Raw genomic sequence first — 20684 nt, forward strand, 5'->3', positions numbered from 1 at the left:
GATAAAATTGTATTAGAAAGACTTTAAACCTTGGAGGTGGTATGGAGCCTAGTGAGCTGGTCCTAAACAATAGATATATAAATGATAAGATTGTATTAGAAAGACTTTAAACCTTGGAGGTGGTATGGAGCCTAGTGAGCTGGTCCTAGAGGAGTTGGGCGTTGGAAGACATGACCGTCGTTTGCTGCCTGAGGCTGGAGTACTGCTCAGAAAGTTACTAGAGTTTCTGTAATAAAACAACATTGTCACTCAGCTGTGAGTCTTTACCTAAATAACTCTCTTGTTTACCATTCTCTTTGTCATCTTCTATAAAACAACAAATTAAGAGACACAAACAAAACCAAAACAAGAATTATATGTCTTGCCTGTTTTAGATTTGATTCTTATAACAATCCACATGTGATGTGTAACCAGAATTTAACAAAAGCCTGTGTGATAATGGTGTTACTTTCCCGCTGATCACAGCATCAACAAATTCAAATGGGATCCAAACAAGAATAAAGACAATGAAGGAATAAAGACAATGAAGCCCACTGGCATCATTATAGCCCACATTGGAACAATTATACCGCCCACATTGGCATCATTATACCGCCCACATTGGCAACATTATATGCCCACATTGGCAACATTATATGCCCACATTGGCAACATTATACCGCCCACATTGGCATCATTATACCCACATGCATTCCATTATACCGCCCACATTGGCAACATTATATCACCCACATTGGCATCATTACACACCCACATTGGCATCATTATACACCCACATTGGCATCATTATATCACCCACATTGGCATCATTATACACCCACATTGGCAACATTATATGCCCACATTGGCATCATTATGCCCACACTGGCATCATTATACCGCCCACATTGGCATCATTACACACCCACATTGGCATCATTATATCACCCACATTGGCATCATTATACGCCCACATTGGCATCATTATATCACCCACATTGGCATCATTATAACCACACCAGGATATAAGCTCACTGGCCCTTTTGGCCAGGTGAGTTAAATACTCATAGCAAAAAAATGCTTTTTGTTGAAATCTAACAAAACAACAAGCCCTAGAGGAATATTGACAAACATCATTCAAAGATAACAATTTAATTAACATTGAAGTGAACAGTGAAGTGAAATTACAAATCTAATTTTCAATAGGTTGTGAAACATCAATAAAAGCTTTTTATATTATAAATAAGGAGTTTAAAACAACAATCACAAAAATTAAACAAAATTAAACTAACATGTGAGGGAGTGAGGAAAAGATACCTACCCCGAGCTGGAGGGTGTGGCGGTGAATGTGCTGGACAGAAGTTTGGGCTGGGCATTTTTCTGTTGTTTAATTGGAGTGGACATGGACACATCCTGACTAGAGGAACTGGACACTGACCGGACACTAGGCTTCCTCTCCACTGAAAACATTACAGCCACACATAGCAGTGTGCACACACAAATTATCAGAGGGAAAACAGAAATATAGCATATATATACAAATATTTTAAAGTAATTTTGAAAACCTAAGGAATCACCACAACTGTAATTAATAATAAATCACCAGGAATAGATTATTAGATTACATATATACCTCATTAAACATAGATGGTTATGCTATTTTTTCTAATTTAAGGTGTACATAATCAGGGTTGACAACCTGTAGAGATGACTAGTGACAATCAAAAGGGCCAGATACTCCATCTTACTTATTACCTTGGTAACCTGTAGAGATGACTAGTGACAATCAAAAGGGCCAGATACTCCATCTTACTTATTACCCTGGTAACCTGTAGAGATGACTAGTGACAATCAAAAGGGCCAGATACTCCGTCTTACTTATTACCCTGGTAACCTGTAGAGATGACTAGTGACAATCAAAAGGGCCAGATACTCCATCTTACTTATTACCCTGGTAACCTGTAGAGATGACTAGTGACAATCAAAAGGGCCAGATACTCCGTCTTACTTATTACCTTGGTAACCTTTAGAGATGACTAGTGACAATCAAAAGGGCCAGATATTCCATCTTACTTATTACCTTGGTAACCTGTAGAGATGACTAGTGACAATCAAAAGGGCCAGATACTCCGTCTTACTTATTACCTTGGTAACCTTTAGAGATGACTAGTGACAATCAAAAGGGCCAGATACTCCATCTTACTTATTACCCAGGTAACCTGTAGAGATGACTAGTGACAATCAAAAGGGCCAGATACTCCATCTTACTTATTACCCTGGTAACCTGTAGAGATGACTAGTGACAATCAAAAGGGCCAGATACTCCATCTTACTTATTACCCAGGTAACCTTTAGAGATGACTAGTGACAATCAAAAGGGCCAGATACTCCATCTTACTTATTACCCTGGTAACCTGTAGAGATGACTAGTGACAATCAAAAGGGCCAGATACTCCATCTTACTTATTACCTTGGTAACCTGTAGAGATGACTAGTGACAATCAAAAGGGCCAGATACTCCATCTTACTTATTACCTTGGTAACCTGTAGAGATGACTAGTGACAATCAAAAGGGCCAGATACTCCATCTTACTTATTACCTTGGTAACCTGTAGAGATGACTAGTGACAATCAAAAGGGCCAGATACTCCATCTTACTTATTACCTTGGTAACCTGTAGAGATGACTAGTGACAATCAAAAGGGCCAGATACTCCATCTTACTTATTACCCAGGTAACCTGTAGAGATGACTAGTGACAATCAAAAGGGCCAGATACTCCATCTTACTTATTACCTTGGTAACCTGTAGAGATGACTAGTGACAATCAAAAGGGCCAGATACTCCATCTTACTTATTACCTTGGTAACCTGTAGAGATGACTAGTGACAATCAAAAGGGCCAGATACTTCATCTTACTTATTACCTTGGTAACCTGTAGAGATGACTAGTGACAATCAAAAGGGCCAGATACTCCATCTTACTTATTACCTTGGTAACCTGTAGAGATGACTAGTGACAATCAAAAGGGCCAGATACTTCATCTTACTTATTACCTTGGTAACCTGTAGAGATGACTAGTGACAATCAAAAGGGCCAGATACTCCATCTTACTTATTACCCAGGTAACCTGTAGAGATGACTAGTGACAATCAAAAGGGCCAGATACTCCGTCTTACTTATTACCTTGGTAACCTGTAGAGATGACTAGTGACAATCAAAAGGGCCATATACTCCATCTTACTTATTACCCAGGTAACCTTTAGAGATGACTAGTGACAATCAAAAGGGCCAGATACTCCGTCTTACTTATTACCTTGGTAACCTGTAGAGATGACTAGTGACAATCAAAAGGGCCAGATACTCCATCTTACTTATTACCTTGGTAACCTTTAGAGATGACTAGTGACAATCAAAAGGGCCAGATACTCCATCTTACTTAATACCATATTACTTACAACATGGCATTATGGGAGACAAACGATGAAAATTGTGTTACTTGCAGCATGTTGTTGTGGTAGATTGAAAATCACAAGTCCCCCTCTATATAGTTGGCATCCCTGTTCACAATACAGAAATGAATGTAATCAATATAAGACTGGTAATAAACCAGAGTTATGTAACTGTCGATATTAACAAACCTGTGCGAGAATTGATTCCAGCAGGAGCAATAGCCTTGACCGGGCCTTTAGTGGAGGTAGAAGGAGCGGCTATGGCAATAGCCTTGACTGGTCCTTTAGTGGAGGTAGAAGGAGCGGCTATGGCAATAGCCTTGACTGGTCCTTTAGTTGAGGTAGAAGGAGCGGCTATGGCAATAGCCTTGACTGGTCCTTTAGTGGAGGTAGAAGGCACGGCTATGGCCTTTTTCTTGATCTGACCGGGCTGTAGTAAGCTTAGTTTGGATGCTGGCCTCTTACTGCCGGGAATGTCTGATGTCTCAGGCTCTGATATAGTATAGGATCTATTTAGTTTTGTACCATTACTACTAGTAGGCCCTCTAAGTTTACTGTCTCTGTCCGACGACGATGATGCTTGTGGAATGGAGCGACTGTTGGACACATTTACCGTCGCATTAAGGGACCGACGATTTGTTGCTGTACTCATGTTTTTATTAGAAGAGTCAGTTTTTACAGTTAAAGACCTTCTTAGACCTGGTATTGATCGTCGATTAGAATTACTTGGTTTATTCGCTGAGGTATCTGTAGAAACGTTTGTAGTTGGTTCAGGTGCTTTAGAATATGATTTAGGTACCATCAAAGAACGCTTCAAAGATGATGGCTTGGTCCCTATTGAAGCTGCAGGCACAACATTTGATGTATCTACTACTTTTAAAGCTGTATGAGTCTTAGGAGACTGAAGTCGAGGTTTGGAGAGACCACTCTTTTTGTTTGGTACCTGACAAAGAGACATACCACAAGTTAAACATTGTTAGTTTGTACACATAGCTTTCTGTCTTAGTAAGGACTGAAAGATTTACATATCAAAGTTTTGTGTACAAATGATGTTATGAATAGATGTTACCTTCCAATCATACAGAGTAATACTCAATAATACATTTATAAGAAGATATCTGTTAAACACATTGTAATTATTTTAGAAATATACAACAAGTTAATACCATCACACCCCGAAAAACATCATATTTTGGATGTTTTTGTTGCCATGTTACACAATTTATACATGAAGTAGATAATTCAGTCACCAAGACGTTTTGCTATAATGCCATAATACAGTATTTTATCTTGTAACTGACGCACATACAGTCGAATAACTACTGACAGATAAACCTATGCTTTATCCGTCAATACAAAATGCTTGATCTGTCAATACAATCACATGAATTTATTTCACACCTGACAGAACTTTTTCTAACTTAACCCTGAACTTTAACCTTCCAGTGAATGAAACTTCGTTCAGTACAGCTAAAAAGTGACGTCACATTCACTGGAATAACCTCATTTTTACAATATCGAAACTCTTGTATGGCTGTTTTTTTTTCTTGGCTCATGGCAAAAGCATGTACCGTAAAGTAATTTTTTGATGGGTAATTATTTCTTTTTTTGAGTATTTCCATATTGTTTCAGAGATATTACACACTGAACAGAATAACCGGAACTGTTTGTGGAGACGCTTATACATTTCCCTCAGAGGTTAAACGGAGTCCACTCTCATTTGGTTTTTAATGAATTTTTTCTTGCGCATCAAAGAAAGAAGTTTTATTTTGGTGCTCAACACGGAAAGCTGAGATGACTCGGCAAAGCCTCGTCATCTCGGCTTTCCTAAGTCTCACACCAAAATAAACCTTGTATTGTAAGATACTAACCATGTATTCTTTATTTAAGATGCTGATGCAAATAGATGAACCAATGATCCTCCGAAAAACTAGACACAATATCCCACGAAGAATCTATTTTCCTCAGTACACTACTTTTATTCAGTATAAGAAACTATTCCTGCTAGCCACAATAGATAAATTGATTGTATCCATTCAGTAGAGGTTGTGTGGTAAAGCCTTCGGTGGAGGAGACATTCTGACCAATCTAAAAATTGACAGTGATATTTTTCTCATTTCAGAGTGTATTTTCCCGTTCAGGACCATATCAGTTAAATATTAGGGAAAGAACTACTGCAAACCAACTGTCTTTCGCAGTAACATAATTTTGTGATTTTGAAATTGAATTGAGATATATTTGAATTTAGTTGTGCAAGAATGGTTTTAAATTATTTCGCAGAGATAAACTTTTGCGAATTTACCTTGATCATGAAATTCTTGGAAAATAAATGGCACATAACAGAAAGCTGGTTACAGTAGCTCGACCTGGCTCACCTCAATCAATCATGTCTAATATAACCCCTATGTACATCCATATTGACCACTGTGGATCCAGGCTGGCAGGCCTACATGGGGTGTGGGGTCAGTCTGACCATTTGTACAATTTCAAATCCCAAACTGATAGGGATGCGACTGGTCAAATTTGATCAAACATCTTACAGTGGTTAAGCAGGTTGATGATCAAACATATAAGTATATATAATGACAAGGTTGGGCAGGGGAACTAACTCTACCTTGCTTGTCAGTGCTTGTTTGATGGTTGGTACTGGATTACTGGTCCGAGATGTCAGATCAGGCTTTGATATCTCTCTCTCAGTCATTAACTCTATTTCAGGCTTTTTCTCAGCAGGTTTAGGCTTAAACATCTGAAAAACACAAATAAAACAAATGTTCAGATGTGCAAACTGAAAACATCATTGCTTCATGTGCAATTTTCAAAGATTTCTTTTTAAATACTGTGGTGAATTGATGCTAATCCATTTACAAATGGGATAAACAGCATCATGGTGAACAGACATACAGATAAAAACTTCATTTATAGATTAGATTTCTTAATGAAGAGATAGAATGCAGCATACCACCACAGTCTTACTGCCAATCAATAAAATAATACATATATACTGCCCTCCAAAAGTTCTATTACACATGTAGTTTAAAAAATATACATAAAGTACAGAAATATGTTAGCGTTGTTCATACAGGCATCAGTATATATTATATATCAACTTATTCATATTCTCTTAATCATTAATTGCATTTTTTTGAGTTTTCTCAGAGGTAAATTGTCAGCAAATTTTAACATATGTAACAGAACTTTTGGCGGGCCGTGTACATATTTTTAAGAGTACCCCTTGTAAACTTTTCTTAGCCTTAGCTGGAGTTCCGACCCCTGATCTCCGGGACCTGTTTGGTGTTAAAAGTTTTCTCCCTTGTTCTAGCAGAGTTTCCTTGTTGCCCTTAGTAACTGTGTTTCCATTTTTCTTGCCAGGACTGCTCTTAGTGACCATGTTACCATTTTTTTTGCCAGGACTGCTCTTAGTGACAGTGTTTCCATTTTTCTTTTCAGGAATACCAGGTTTCTTTGCAACCTCTACACTAGGACTCAGCTCGTCACATTCAATGATTGGCAGAGATAGCAGTTTGAGAGGACTATCATCCATAGTAAATGTTCCACTCCGAGAATGTCGCTTTTTGGGCGGAGAAACGCTATCATTATGTGTGGAATTTTCACCGTCTGTCTTTAATCTGTAAGCAACTAATGCAGCCTCTTTTACAAGTTCTGCTATTTGGCATGCATTAAGAGGACTTAAAGGTTTTACTTCTGGCCCGACAGTCTGAGCCACACATTTTTCTGTAAATCCCATAGGTCCAAAGAACACTTCTTCTTCATCTTCCTCCTCCTTACTGTGCTCAATAGAACTGCGAATTAAAAGTAAACAAGATTTATAGAAATGAAGAATACAAATATGTCTCAGTGAAAGTTATGTTTTACAGTGATGTTGTAAGATAGGTTCACACATATTTCTGCTCAGTTTTTTGTTCCCAAAAAACATATTTCAGTATTTGTATTTGTATAGGTTGAGTTTTGCATTACAGTATTAAGTTTAGACTAGCTATATTTCCGAGATATAGAGCTAATGCCGTCCTTGTTTGATAGGTGGGTATATGGGTCCTCCACCAGCCCCCTGAATACTCATCAGAGGTAGGGGAAACTATGATTCAGGGGAGACAATCTCAACAGACAGGAGGCAGGTGTTTTTGAGGTTCATTCAGGTAGTTGGTCTAATTGTTTTGCCCGTGTCAGGCTTCATCAGGACACAATACCATTAAAATGATTTGATACAAAATACAGGCAAATTTCATTAGGAAACCTACTACCTTAATAAATCTTAAAAACATCTGGTTCGTGTCTGCTGATATTGTCTCTTCTGAATCCTAATTAACTACCTTGTACCACTTATTTATGGTGGGTTTCTGATAGAGATCATATAGTTTATTAACTTGTGATATTTATGGTGGGTTTCTGATAAAGAGATCATATAGTTTATTAACTTGTGATATTGATGGTGGGTTTCTGATAAAGAGATCATATAGTTTATTAACTTGTGATATTGATGGTGGGTTTCTGATAAAGAGATCATATAGGTGTATTAACTTGTGATATTTATGGTGGGTTTCTGATAAAAGATCATATAGTTTATTAATTTGTGATATTTATGGTGGGTTTCTGATAGAGAGATCATATAGTTTATTAACTTGTGATATTTATGGTGGGTTTCTGATAAAGAGATTATATAGTGTATTAACTTGTGATATTGATGGTGGGTTTCTGATAAAGAGATCATATAGTTTATTAACTTGTGATATTGATGGTGGGTTTCTGATAAAGAGATCATATAGTTTATTAACTTGTGATATTCATGGTGGGTTTCTGATAGAGATCATATAGTTTATTAACTTGTGATATTGATGGTGGGTTTCTGATAAAGAGATCATATAGTTTATTAACTTGTGATATTGATGGTGGGTTTCTGATAAAGAGATCATATAGTTTATTAACTTGTGATATTTATGGTGGGTTTCTGATAAAGAGATCATGTAGTTTATTAACTTGTGATATTTATGGTGGGTTTCTGATAAAGAGATCATATAGTTTATTAACTTGTGATATTTATGGTGGGTTTCTGATAAAGAGATCATGTAGTTTATTAACTTGTAATATTGATGCAGGGTTTCTGAAAAAGAGATCATAGTGTTTATGAACTATCATTGAAAGAATGCATGTATATTTTCAATAAATGCACAACTCTAGTCTTTTGTTATATTACCTGGAAGCTGGCGACAGGACGAAATCAAAATCAAATACTTCATCTTCAATCATAGGAATGGCTGAAAATGAGATATGTACATAGTTACTTAAACATGTTCAGGATCCTATGATGCATGTAATTGACATTGTCTGCTTACTTACATATGAATATGTATACCTTGAGGATTGGAAATAAATCTACTGATCAATCGATCAAAAAAATATGCAAACATTTTTTTACAGTATTATCTGAAGATTAATATGATCACATATGGAGACAAACAGCTTGATAAATCCTTAGCCTTTCTATCAGTATACAAAATCTAAATTCTGAGTGTTTTCCAAGTTTGAAGAGCTAGTGAGTTAATGAAAATTATATCCGATTAAAAATGGATGGAATACTCTAGAACTTTTACCACACAACAATAGATTTCTATAGGTTAAGGCATTACAGAGAAACCACAGCCAGGGCTCGAATTTCAGGCTGTTTTACTTGCTTTTTGCAAGTAGATATACCAGAATAGCAAGTGAAAAAAATATGCACTTGCTTATTTTAGCAAGTGGTTTTTATCAGGGACAACAGTAAAAATGGCATAATGATTGTGAAAAATTGTTGTAATGGAAAATATGGGGGCCCAGTTCTTACAGTAATGTTGTTGATATTTATTATGTACTTATACACCTCACATCATCATGCAAAAATAAAGTATTTTACATATAACATAACTGTAATTTGAATACAGATATCAATTATAAGTAAAAAATATATTTTAGCAAGTAAAAATTTATGGCACTTGCTATTTTTAGCAAGTGGCAAAAAATGTAAAATTCGAGCCCTGACAACCGTTCAAAATCACCTACATGTTTGAATTATTCCTTTAGTACAGACACTGACTAGTTCTTTACTTTTTGGGTGTTTTATGTATATGTATTCTGTTAGACAGAAAAAGAGGTATACCCGGACTAGACACAGTATTACTGAAGTTTGCCTTTTGGGTGACATCCCGTAAGATACGTTGATGTAGGACTCCAGGTGTAGCTAGAGTGAGGCTGTGGCGGCGATCGCTTTCATCACTACGCTCAATCTCAATCGAGTCTGAAATCATGATACAGCGACTAAATACAAGGAAGAAACACAAGTATCCAGGTAATCCTAGAAATTTGGCTATAAATTGATTTAAGCAAATTCAGATATTCTATTCAACCCAATAAGATCATGCAATGGTGCATAAAATTAAAGAAATGAAGGGGCGCTTAATAGGACCAGCCCCAAAAATAACATTTCATCAAATTGTTGTACCTAAGAGTAAATGGAGGCCTCAAAAAGTGGGAAGGGCATTTATAGGGATGGAAGCAGTATTTGGATCGAATATGGTAATTGCAGCTTGACACAGCAAAATCATGCATAACCAATTAAAGATGCTCCACCGCGGACAGAGCATAAATGATATTTGTCATTTGAACAATAGTTGGTGTTTATCGTGTATATAATAGTCTAATTAACACAAAAAATAATATAAAATAATTTATTTTGCCTTTGGTACATGCGCAATCAGTACTTCATTCCATATAGGATATAGTGACACTGAATTTTTTCGGGATGCAATTAATTATTTTTCATATTTTTAACTTGAAGTAAAATTAGACGCTCAAACTTTTCAATGGTGGTAATGGTGTAAAGTAAGTAACTTTTGTAACTGAAGAAAAATACTAAATCATCTGCTCCTGTTTTTCATAGTGAAAAATTAACATTTGTCAGCGGTGGAGCATCTTTAATGCACTATAATATAAAATATCATATGATAATTCTGTCAAAACTTTATTACAATTATCCATTCTGTCATATTTTCCTAAAAAGTTTTGGCAATATTATTAACATTGGGATTACCAGTGTAATGAAAAAAAAAAAAACTTGTTATCCACATGGTCATGCATTGTGTCCACAAACACCTTCCATGTGCTATAATTTGCAATAAATACCTGATGATGACTGTATTACCTATGGTAGCATCTGCATTCTCCTTGTTGCCACCATCCTCTGTGAGTTTGGAAGAGACCTGGGGCATACCACTACTGATAAGGGGGTGGAGAATCAGAGGAGGAGAGTCCATTTCCTTGGGAATGCTGACATCAACCAATAAAGCGAGTTCGTCTGAAAAAATAGACAGCTTGAAACTGAATATCATACAGCATCAAATGGACAGGTTGAAACAGAATATCATACAGCATCAAATGGACAGCTTTAAACAGAATATCATACAGCATCAAATGGACAGCTTTAAACAGAATATCATACAGCATCAAATGGACAGGTTGAAACAGAATATCATACAGCATCAAATGGACAGCTTTAAACAGAATATCATACAGCATCAAATGGACAGGTTGAAACAGAATATCATACAGCATCAAATGGACAGGTTGAAACAGAATATCATACAGCATCAAATGGACAGCTTTAAACAGAATATCATACAGCATCAAATGGACAGCTTTAAACAGAATATCATACAGCATCAAATGGACAGGTTGAAACAGAATATCATACAGCATCAAATGGACAGCTTTAAACAGAATATCATACAGCATCAAATGGACAGGTTGAAACAGAATATCATACAGCATCAAATGGACAGGTTGAAACAGAATATCATACAGCATCAAATGGACAGGTTGAAACAGAATATCATACAGCATCAAATGGACAGGTTGAAACAGAATATCATACAGCATCAAATGGACAGGTTGAAACAGAATATCATACAGCATCAAATGGACAGGTTGAAACAGAATATCATACAGCATCAAATGGACAGGTTGAAACAGAATATCATACAGCATCAAATGGACAGGTTGAAACAGAATATATCATACAGCATCAAATGGACAGGTTGAAACAGAATATCATACAGCATCAAATGGACAGGTTGAAACAGAATATCATACAGCATCAAATGGACAGGTTGAAACAGAATATCATACAGCATCAAATGGACAGGTTGAAACAGAATATCATACAGCATCAAATGGACAGGTTGAAACAGAATATCATACAGCATCAAATGGACAGGTTGAAACAGAATATCATACAGCATCAAATGGACAGGTTGAAACAGAATATCATACAGCATCAAATGGACAGCTTTAAACAGAATATCATACAGCATCAAATGGACAGCTTGAAACAGAATATCATACAGCATCAAATGGACAGGTTGAAACAGAATATCATACAGCATCAAATGGACAGCTTTAAACAGAATATCATACAGCATCAAATGGACAGCTTTAAACAGAATATCATACAGCATCAAATGGACAGGTTGAAACAGAATATCATACAGCATCAAATGGACAGGTTGAAACAGAATATCATACAGCATCAAATGGACAGGTTGAAACAGAATATCATACAGCATCAAATGGACAGGTTGAAACAGAATATCATACAGCATCAAATGGACAGGTTGAAACAGAATATCATACAGCATCAAATGGACAGGTTGAAACAGAATATCATACAGCATCAAATGGACAGTTGAAACAGAATATCATACAGCATCAAATGGACAGGTTGAAACAGAATATCATACAGCATCAAATGGACAGGTTAAACAGAATATCATACAGCATCAAATGGACAGTTTGAAACAGAATATCATACAGCATCAAATGGACAGGTTGAAACAGAATATCATACAGCATCAAATGGACAGGTTGAAACAGAATATCATACAGCATCAAATGGACAGGTTGAAACAGAATATCATACAGCATCAAATGGACAGGTTGAAACAGAATATCATACAGCATCAAATGGACAGGTTGAAACAGAATATCATACAGCATCAAATGGACAGCTTGAAACAGAATATCATACAGCATCAAATGGACAGGTTGAAACAGAATATCATACAGCATCAAATGGACAGGTTTGAAACAGAATATCATACAGCATCAAATGGACAGGTTGAAACAGAATATCATACAGCATCAAATGGACAGGTTGAAACAGAATATCATACAGCATCAAATGGACAGGTTGAAACAGAATATCATACAGCATCAAATGGACAGGTTGAAACAGAATATCATACAGCATCAAATGGACAGGTTGAAACAGAATATCATACAGCATCAAATGGACAGCTTTAAACAGAATATCATACAGCATCAAATGGACAGGTTGAAACAGAATATCATACAGCATCAAATGGACAGGTTGAAACAGAATATCATACAGCATCAAATGGACAGGTTTGAAACAGAATATCATACAGCATCAAATGGACAGTTAAACAGAATATCAGTTGAAACAGAATATCATACAGCATCAAATGGACAGGTTGAAACAGAATATCATACAGCATCAAATGGACAGGTTGAAACAGAATATCATACAGCATCAAATGGACAGCTTGAAACAGAATATCATACAGCATCAAATGGACAGGTTGAAACAGAATATCATACAGCATCAAATGGACAGGTTGAAACAGAATATCATACAGCATCAAATGGACAGGTTGAAACAGAATATCATACAGCATCAAATGGACAGCTTTAAACAGAATATCATACAGCATCAAATGGACAGGTTGAAACAGAATATCATACAGCATCAAATGGACAGCTTGAAACAGAATATCATACAGCATCAAATGGACAGGTTGAAACAGAATATCATACAGCATCAAATGGACAGGTTGAAACAGAATATCATACAGCATCAAATGGACAGCTTTAAACAGAATATCATACAGCATCAAATGGACAGCTTTAAACAGAATATCATACAGCATCAAATGGACAGGTTGAAACAGAATATCATACAGCATCAAATGGACAGGTTGAAACAGAATATCATACAGCATCAAATGGACAGGTTGAAACAGAATATCATACAGCATCAAATGGACAGGTTGAAACAGAATATCATACAGCATCAAATGGACAGGTTGAAACAGAATATCATACAGCATCAAATGGACAGGTTGAAACAGAATATCATACAGCATCAAATGGACAGGTTGAAACAGAATATCATACAGCATCAAATGGACAGGTTGAAACAGAATATCATACAGCATCAAATGGACAGGTTGAAACAGAATATCATACAGCATCAAATGGACAGGTTGAAACAGAATATCATACAGCATCAAATGGACAGGTTGAAACAGAATATCATACAGCATCAAATGGACAGTTGAAACAGAATATCATACAGCATCAAATGGACAGGTTGAAACAGAATATCATACAGCATCAAATGGACAGGTTGAAACAGAATATCATACAGCATCAAATGGACAGTTAAACAGAATATCATACAGCATCAAATGGACAGGTTGAAACAGAATATCATACAGCACTCAAATGGACAGGTTGAAACAGAATATCATACAGCATCAAATGGACAGGTTGAAACAGAATATCATACAGCATCAAATGGACAGGTTGAAACAGAATATCATACAGCATCAAATGGACAGGTTGAAACAGAATATCATACAGCATCAAATGGACAGGTTGAAACAGAAATATCATACAGCATCAAAAGGTTGAAACAGAATATCATACAGCATCAAATGGACAGGTTGAAACAGAAATATCATACAGCATCAAATGGACAGGTTGAAACAGAATATCATACAGCATCAAATGGACAGTTGAAACAGATATATACAGCATCAAATGGACAGGTTGAAACAGAATATCATACAGCATCAAATGGACAGGTTGAAACAGAATATCATACAGCATCAAATGGACAGGTTGAAACAGAATATCATACAGCATCAAATGGACAGGTTGAAACAGAATATCATACAGCATCAAATGGACAGGTTGAAACAGAATATCATACAGCATCAAATGGACAGGTTGAAACAGAATATCATACAGCATCAAATGGACAGGTTGAAACAGAATATCATACAGCATCAAATGGACAGGTTGAAACAGAATATCATACAGCATCAAATGGACAGGTTGAAACAGAATATCATACAGCATCAAATGGACAGTTGAAACAGAATATCATACAGCATCAAATGGACAGTTTAAACAGAATATCATACAGCATCAAATGGACAGTTAAACAGAATATCATACAGCATCAAATGGACAGGTTGAAACAGAATATCATACAGCATCAAATGGACAGTTGAAACAGAATATCATACAGCATCAAATGGACAGTTGAAACAGAATATCATACAGCATCAAATGGACAGGTTGAAACAGAATATCATACAGCATCAAATGGACAGGTTGAAACAGAATATCATACAGCATCAAATGACAGGTTAAACAGAATATCATACAGCATCAAATGGACAGTAAAATACTACACACAATGACATACAGAATAACATACAGGTTGAAACAGAATATCATACAGCATCAAATGGACAGGTTGAAACAGAATATCATACAGCATCAAATGGACAGGTTGAAACAGAATATCATACAGCATCAATGGACAGTTGAAACAGAATACATACAGCATCAAATGGACAGGTTGAAACAGAATATCATACAGCATCAAATGGACAGAGTTGAAACAGAATATCATACAGCATCAAATGGACAGGTTGAAACAGAATATCATACAGCATCAAATGGACAGGTTGAAACAGAATATCATACAGCATCAAATGGACAGGTTGAAACAGAATATCATACAGCATCAAATGGACAGCTTTAAACAGAATATCATACAGCATCAAATGGACAGGTTGAAACAGAATATCATACAGCATCAAATGGACAGGTTGAAACAGAATATCATACAGCATCAAATGGACAGGTTGAAACAGAATATCATACAGCATCAAATGGACAGGTTGAAACAGAATATCATACAGCATCAAATGGACAGGTTGAAACAGAATATCATACAGCATCAAATGGACAGGTTGAAACAGAATATCATACAGCATCAAATGGACAGGTTGAAACAGAATATCATACAGCATCAAATGGACAGCTTTAAACAGAATATCATACAGCATCAAATGGACAGCTTTAAACAGAATATCATACAGCATCAAATGGAATTTAAAATCAAGTGTACATTTTTGGAAACAAGCTGCCCATGGGCCTTAATGGTCATCTGATTATTGGCACAATAAAATCTCAACATCTTAAAGAATATAGTAGTGGCAAACAAGGCAATACAACAAACTCTAATAGAAGAAATTCAGTTTCTAATATATTTGATGATGGTCATTAATTTTAATATACATGGTTTAGCCCTTTAAGCAAATATGGCACAAGTCCAATATCAGGTCTTTAGGCCTCTTAGCTATACACAAGAAGTTGTTTTAATATAAGCCTATATATTTAACACCTGTATCCTTGAATGGAGGTCAAGCACTCAAGGTCATTGATTTGAACAAACCTGTTAGCCATTCATCCCAGCATATCACAGGCCAAATATCAGGTATCTAGGCCTCTTAGTTATTCACAAGAAGTCGTTTAAAGATTTCAGCCATTTTGACCCCTGTGACCTTGAAAATATGTCAAGGTCATTCATTTGAACAAACCTGATAGCCCTTCATCCCAGCATGCCATAGGCCAAATATCAGTACCCTGGGCCTTTCAGTTATTGAAAAGAAGTTATTTGAATGAAAAGTTCATGCACAGGGGACGACAACGTACAAAGCATAATGACAATAGGTCATCCTGACCTGAAGGGTCAAGAAACCTAAAAACAAAAGATAATGGTGGTCAGATGATTACATATTTTATTGTACCTGGTAATCATTGTACTAAATCTTATTGAGTAGTTATGAAAATTGACCATTAGCTGTATAGTAGCAAAGAAATTTTACATTTGAAATTTTACACTAAATGTACGTTGTTTCATAGACTGTAAAAGAGAGTAGTTAATGGTTAATAGATAATGGTTTTCTTATTTATCAGATCTTTAGGTAGACTGTCCCTTCTGTTTTCCTCTAAAGGATTTCGTTTATTTTTCGATATTTTGATTTTAGGTATACCCTGATCACCAGTTCCATTTTTCTTCCAGGGTTGCTTAATTAAAAATATATACTAATGACTTAATATTCCAGATTTTAAGGATTTTAAAATAAATGATATTTTCTGCTTATAATATGCCAGTTCTTGTTCATACTTTCAGTAGGTGATATATCAAATAAGCTGTGTTAACATTTTCAACAATAAAATGAAATATCATTATGTTAAGATTTAATCCAGACCCAATTTTAGTGGAAAATTGTATCAAAATATTCATGTTTTTGTTTTTTTCTGAAAAAATGATTTGAAGGAAAAAAAGATTTTTTAAAATTTCCATAAAGATTGACAAAAGTATACTTCACCACATTATTTTTCAAAATATGACTGATTTGCTTTCTTATACCCCTTAAATTTTGGCCTGAAAACGGTTAAATAGGCAAATCTGTAGCACCTTTCAATGTTTTATGTTATTCATTTACTATTTATTGGAGCATACAAGATAACACAATAATTACATATCTTAATGATTTTATTTTTTATTAAATAAAATATAATAAAAAAATGATAAAAATTGAATAAAAAAAAATTAAAAAAATAAAAATATATTATAACCCAGCTGCCAAGCTAGGCCAGACCTCAAACTTGTAATAGATGGGTACGAAGAAATAAAATACATTTGCCGGGATCCGGATAGCGACCTTACAAACATATGACATCACAGAAGGGACAGTCTACGTTAATCTACAATTAGTGCACTTTACAAAATCAATTATAATACATACCTTCCATTTTGATTATATTTCATCTAGGCAATAAGGTTAAAAATTTTGTATGAATAATGCAGAATCTGAAAAAAAGTAAAAGGTATGAGGTTGTAATTCTTTAATTCATAGTCAGGAAACTAAATCATTACATCATGAGCTGCCAACAATCATTTAAAAATTGTGTATCATGAATTAGAGCATTTAATTATCATTCAAAACCTGTGCATTCACTATATAAAACCTTTTAATTTTAAATAATTACATATCAAAGTTATTAGTTAATTGTACCGTTCAAGGAATCAATAGAAAGGAAAGAAGAAAAAAACAGAGACAAATACAGGCCTAGGGGTTTGGGGTGGCCGAGTGGTTAATGTCCAGACATATTTATTATTACCACAAACCTCTCACCTCTGGGTCACAAGCTCGATTCTCACATGGCTATGGGCATGCAGTTGCCATGCAGGTATTGAACACTGGTAGATTTTGCCTGGGCTTTCCTCTATACCTAATACTAAACCTGGCATATATCTTTAAATGACACAGGTGATATAATAGGACGGTGAACCAATCAAAACATACCTTTGATCAGCAAAGACATTGAGTTACTCTTCAGTGCTATTGATCAGCAAAGACATTGAGTTACTCTTCATTGCCATTGATCAGCAAAGACATTGAGTTACTCTTCATTGCCATTGATCATCAAAGACATTGAGTTACTCTTCATTGCCATTGATAAGCAAAGGCATTGAGTTACTCTTCATTGCCATTGATCAGCAAAGACATTGAGTTACTCTTCAGTGCTATTGATCAACAAAGACATTGAGTCACTCTTCATTGCCATTGATCAGCAAAGACATTGAGTCACTCTTCATTGCCATTGATCATCAAAGACATTGAGTAACTCTTCATTGCCATTGATAAGCAAAGGCATTGAGTTACTCTTCATTACCATTGATCAGCAAAGACATTGAGTTGCTCTTCATTGCCATTGATCAGCAAAGGCATTGAGTTACTCTTCATTGCCATTGATCATCAAAGACATTGAGTAACTCTTCATTGCCATTGATAAGCAAAGGCATTGAGTTACTCTTCATTACCATTGATCAGCAAAGACATTGAGTTACTCTTCAGTGCTATTGATCAACAAAGACATTGAGTTACTCTTCATTGCCATTGATCAGCAAAGACATTGAGTCACTCTTCATTGCCATTGATAAGCAAAGGCATTGAGTTACTCTTCATTACCATTGATCTGCAAAGACATTAAGTTACTCTTCATTGCCATTGATCATCAAAGACATTGAGTTACTCTTCATTGCCATTGATCAGCATAGGCATTGAGTTACTCTTCATTGCCATTGATCAGCAAAGACATTGAGTTACTCTTCATTGCCATTGATCAGCAAAGACATTGAATAACTCTTCATTGCCATTGATCATCATAGACATTGAGTTACTCTTCATTGCCATTGATCAGCAAAGACATTGAGTTACTCTTCATTGCCATTGATCAGCAAAGGCATCGAGTTACGCTTCATTGCCATTGATTAGCGAGTTATGCTTCATTGCCATTGATCACCAAATTAAATACATTGAGTTACTCTTCATTGCCATTGATCAGCAAAGACATTGAGTTACTCTTCATTGCCATTGATCAGCAAAGACATTGAGTTACTCTTCATTGCCATTGATCAGCAAAGGCAGTGAGTTACTCTTCATTGCCATTGATCAGCAAAGACATTGAGTTACTCTTCATTGCCATTGATCAGCAAAGACATTGAGTTACTCTTCATTGCCATTGCTAATCAGTACAATCTGATTCTCCCTTACATATGGCAGAAATATATTTATCACATAACTGGCCCGTCCAGCCATGTCAAAAATATCGCAAGACACGTTTATGACATCACGTGTAGCTTTGATGTTTAATCTGTATATGAAGTTGCATGATTGTCTCAGATAGTTAGACGGGAAAGTCACATCTGAGCCGGATCTCTACTGCTTTATTATTATAAAGAGACAAAATTGAAAGTTTTACTTATATTTCTATTAATAAAAGTGATGTCATAAATAGAATCTTACACTCGTGACAATGTTATATGAAATTTATCAAATTTGTTATACAATTGCCAAAAGGCTCGCGGCATATATCAAATTATTGCACTGGTTTGATAAACTTCATATATAAGATAGTCACGAGTGTAAGGTCCTTTTTATATAATACAAGGGCTTCCAATTTCAATGGACATCTTAAAATATACTGTACAATCCTTTGTTACCTTTTTCTTGGTACAATATATTTTACTTAGCATAACGAGAAATATATAAACATCACTGTACGTAAGATTAGTCCTAATGTTGTGAAGAGTTTTACGTACCATGACGCTATATATAACGTTTCGGGACACAGACTTAGTCCTAATGAATCGCCTGATCTCATTAGCTATAGGCCTAGCTACTGCAACAATGTTAGAGGTATAGCACGACGAGACACTTTTGATCATTACGTCGTGCCCATCAGAAGTTTCTCAATATCGAGATCTAATATTATTGGATTATATAGGCCTAGTTACATATACATGGAGAGTAAATTTGGGGTGGGGGCCAAAACAGTCTGCGTTTCAAAATTGTACTCCAGACCTCATGGCAAATCCATTCGACGCAAGAACATGTAAGATACATTGATAAACCATTAAATGGTTAAAGAATTTTGAAACTGTAAGTCTACTGAGATCTTCAGGAATGTCATGAATGTTGCTAGGAATTTTGAAGAGGGTTTGCATGATCATTGGATCATGCAACACGTGCACGTGTCACGCACGTGTGTAGAATAGAAATAGGAAAAAGAAAATCAAATAACAGCAATGAAAAAACTACCTTCTAACGACAATCAGTTTGGCAATAACACACCTGTTTGTATTTCCCTCTTGTAATTTAAAAGGTAAACGTCAGATGTCGCTGCAAATATTCAATTTTTTGATTGGACGATATAACGGAAGCGGAAATGAAAGAAAAAGTTGCTAGGCCCCTATGTCGTAATAAAAAGTTTGATCTTATAGATATTTTTATAATTTATCAATACTAATAATAATTTACATACGGTTTATATGGGGGTTTTTTCAGAAAAAAAAGGATAGCATGGGATTTTAAAAGGATATTTAAAAGAAATATGGATGTCGGAAAATTGACAGCATAATCCAAGATGGCGATCGAGATAGAGGCACCAACCCTGTTTGAAAACGTTTTACACTATGGACTTCTTTTAGGAGCACTGTTTCAGCTTGTGTGTGTGTTTGCCGTTATCTTTATACCAA

At 35.6% G+C, this 20684-nt stretch overlaps 1 protein-coding gene across 3 annotated transcripts in view; it reads right to left on the minus strand.

Annotated features, from left to right (window-relative positions):
• Nucleotides 1-20359, minus strand: part of LOC138335844 (platelet binding protein GspB-like) — a 53158-nt gene extending 32799 nt beyond the window's left edge. For 2 of the 3 annotated variants that reach the window (XM_069285000.1, XM_069284997.1), the window contains exons 1-10: nucleotides 20248-20310; nucleotides 17389-17453; nucleotides 10620-10772; nucleotides 9579-9716; nucleotides 8640-8700; nucleotides 6660-7230; nucleotides 6045-6176; nucleotides 3620-4373; nucleotides 1301-1439; nucleotides 113-226 (exon numbers count right to left, since the gene is read on the minus strand). In XM_069285000.1, the coding sequence (XP_069141101.1) occupies nucleotides 113-226; nucleotides 1301-1439; nucleotides 3620-4373; nucleotides 6045-6176; nucleotides 6660-7230; nucleotides 8640-8700; nucleotides 9579-9716; nucleotides 10620-10772; nucleotides 17389-17395 (2069 nt within the window). In that variant the 5' untranslated portion in view covers nucleotides 17396-17453; nucleotides 20248-20310. Of the gene's footprint in view, nucleotides 1-112; nucleotides 227-1300; nucleotides 1440-3619; nucleotides 4374-6044; nucleotides 6177-6659; nucleotides 7231-8639; nucleotides 8701-9578; nucleotides 9717-10619; nucleotides 10773-17388; nucleotides 17454-20247 lie in introns of all 3 variants that reach the window. The other variant, XM_069284998.1, reaches the window with a different exon arrangement.
• Nucleotides 20360-20684: the final 325 nt, after the last annotated feature.

Source organism: Argopecten irradians, chromosome 12 (genome assembly GCF_041381155.1).
Source record: "Argopecten irradians isolate NY chromosome 12, Ai_NY, whole genome shotgun sequence".
NCBI lineage: Eukaryota > Metazoa > Mollusca > Bivalvia > Pectinida > Pectinidae > Argopecten > Argopecten irradians.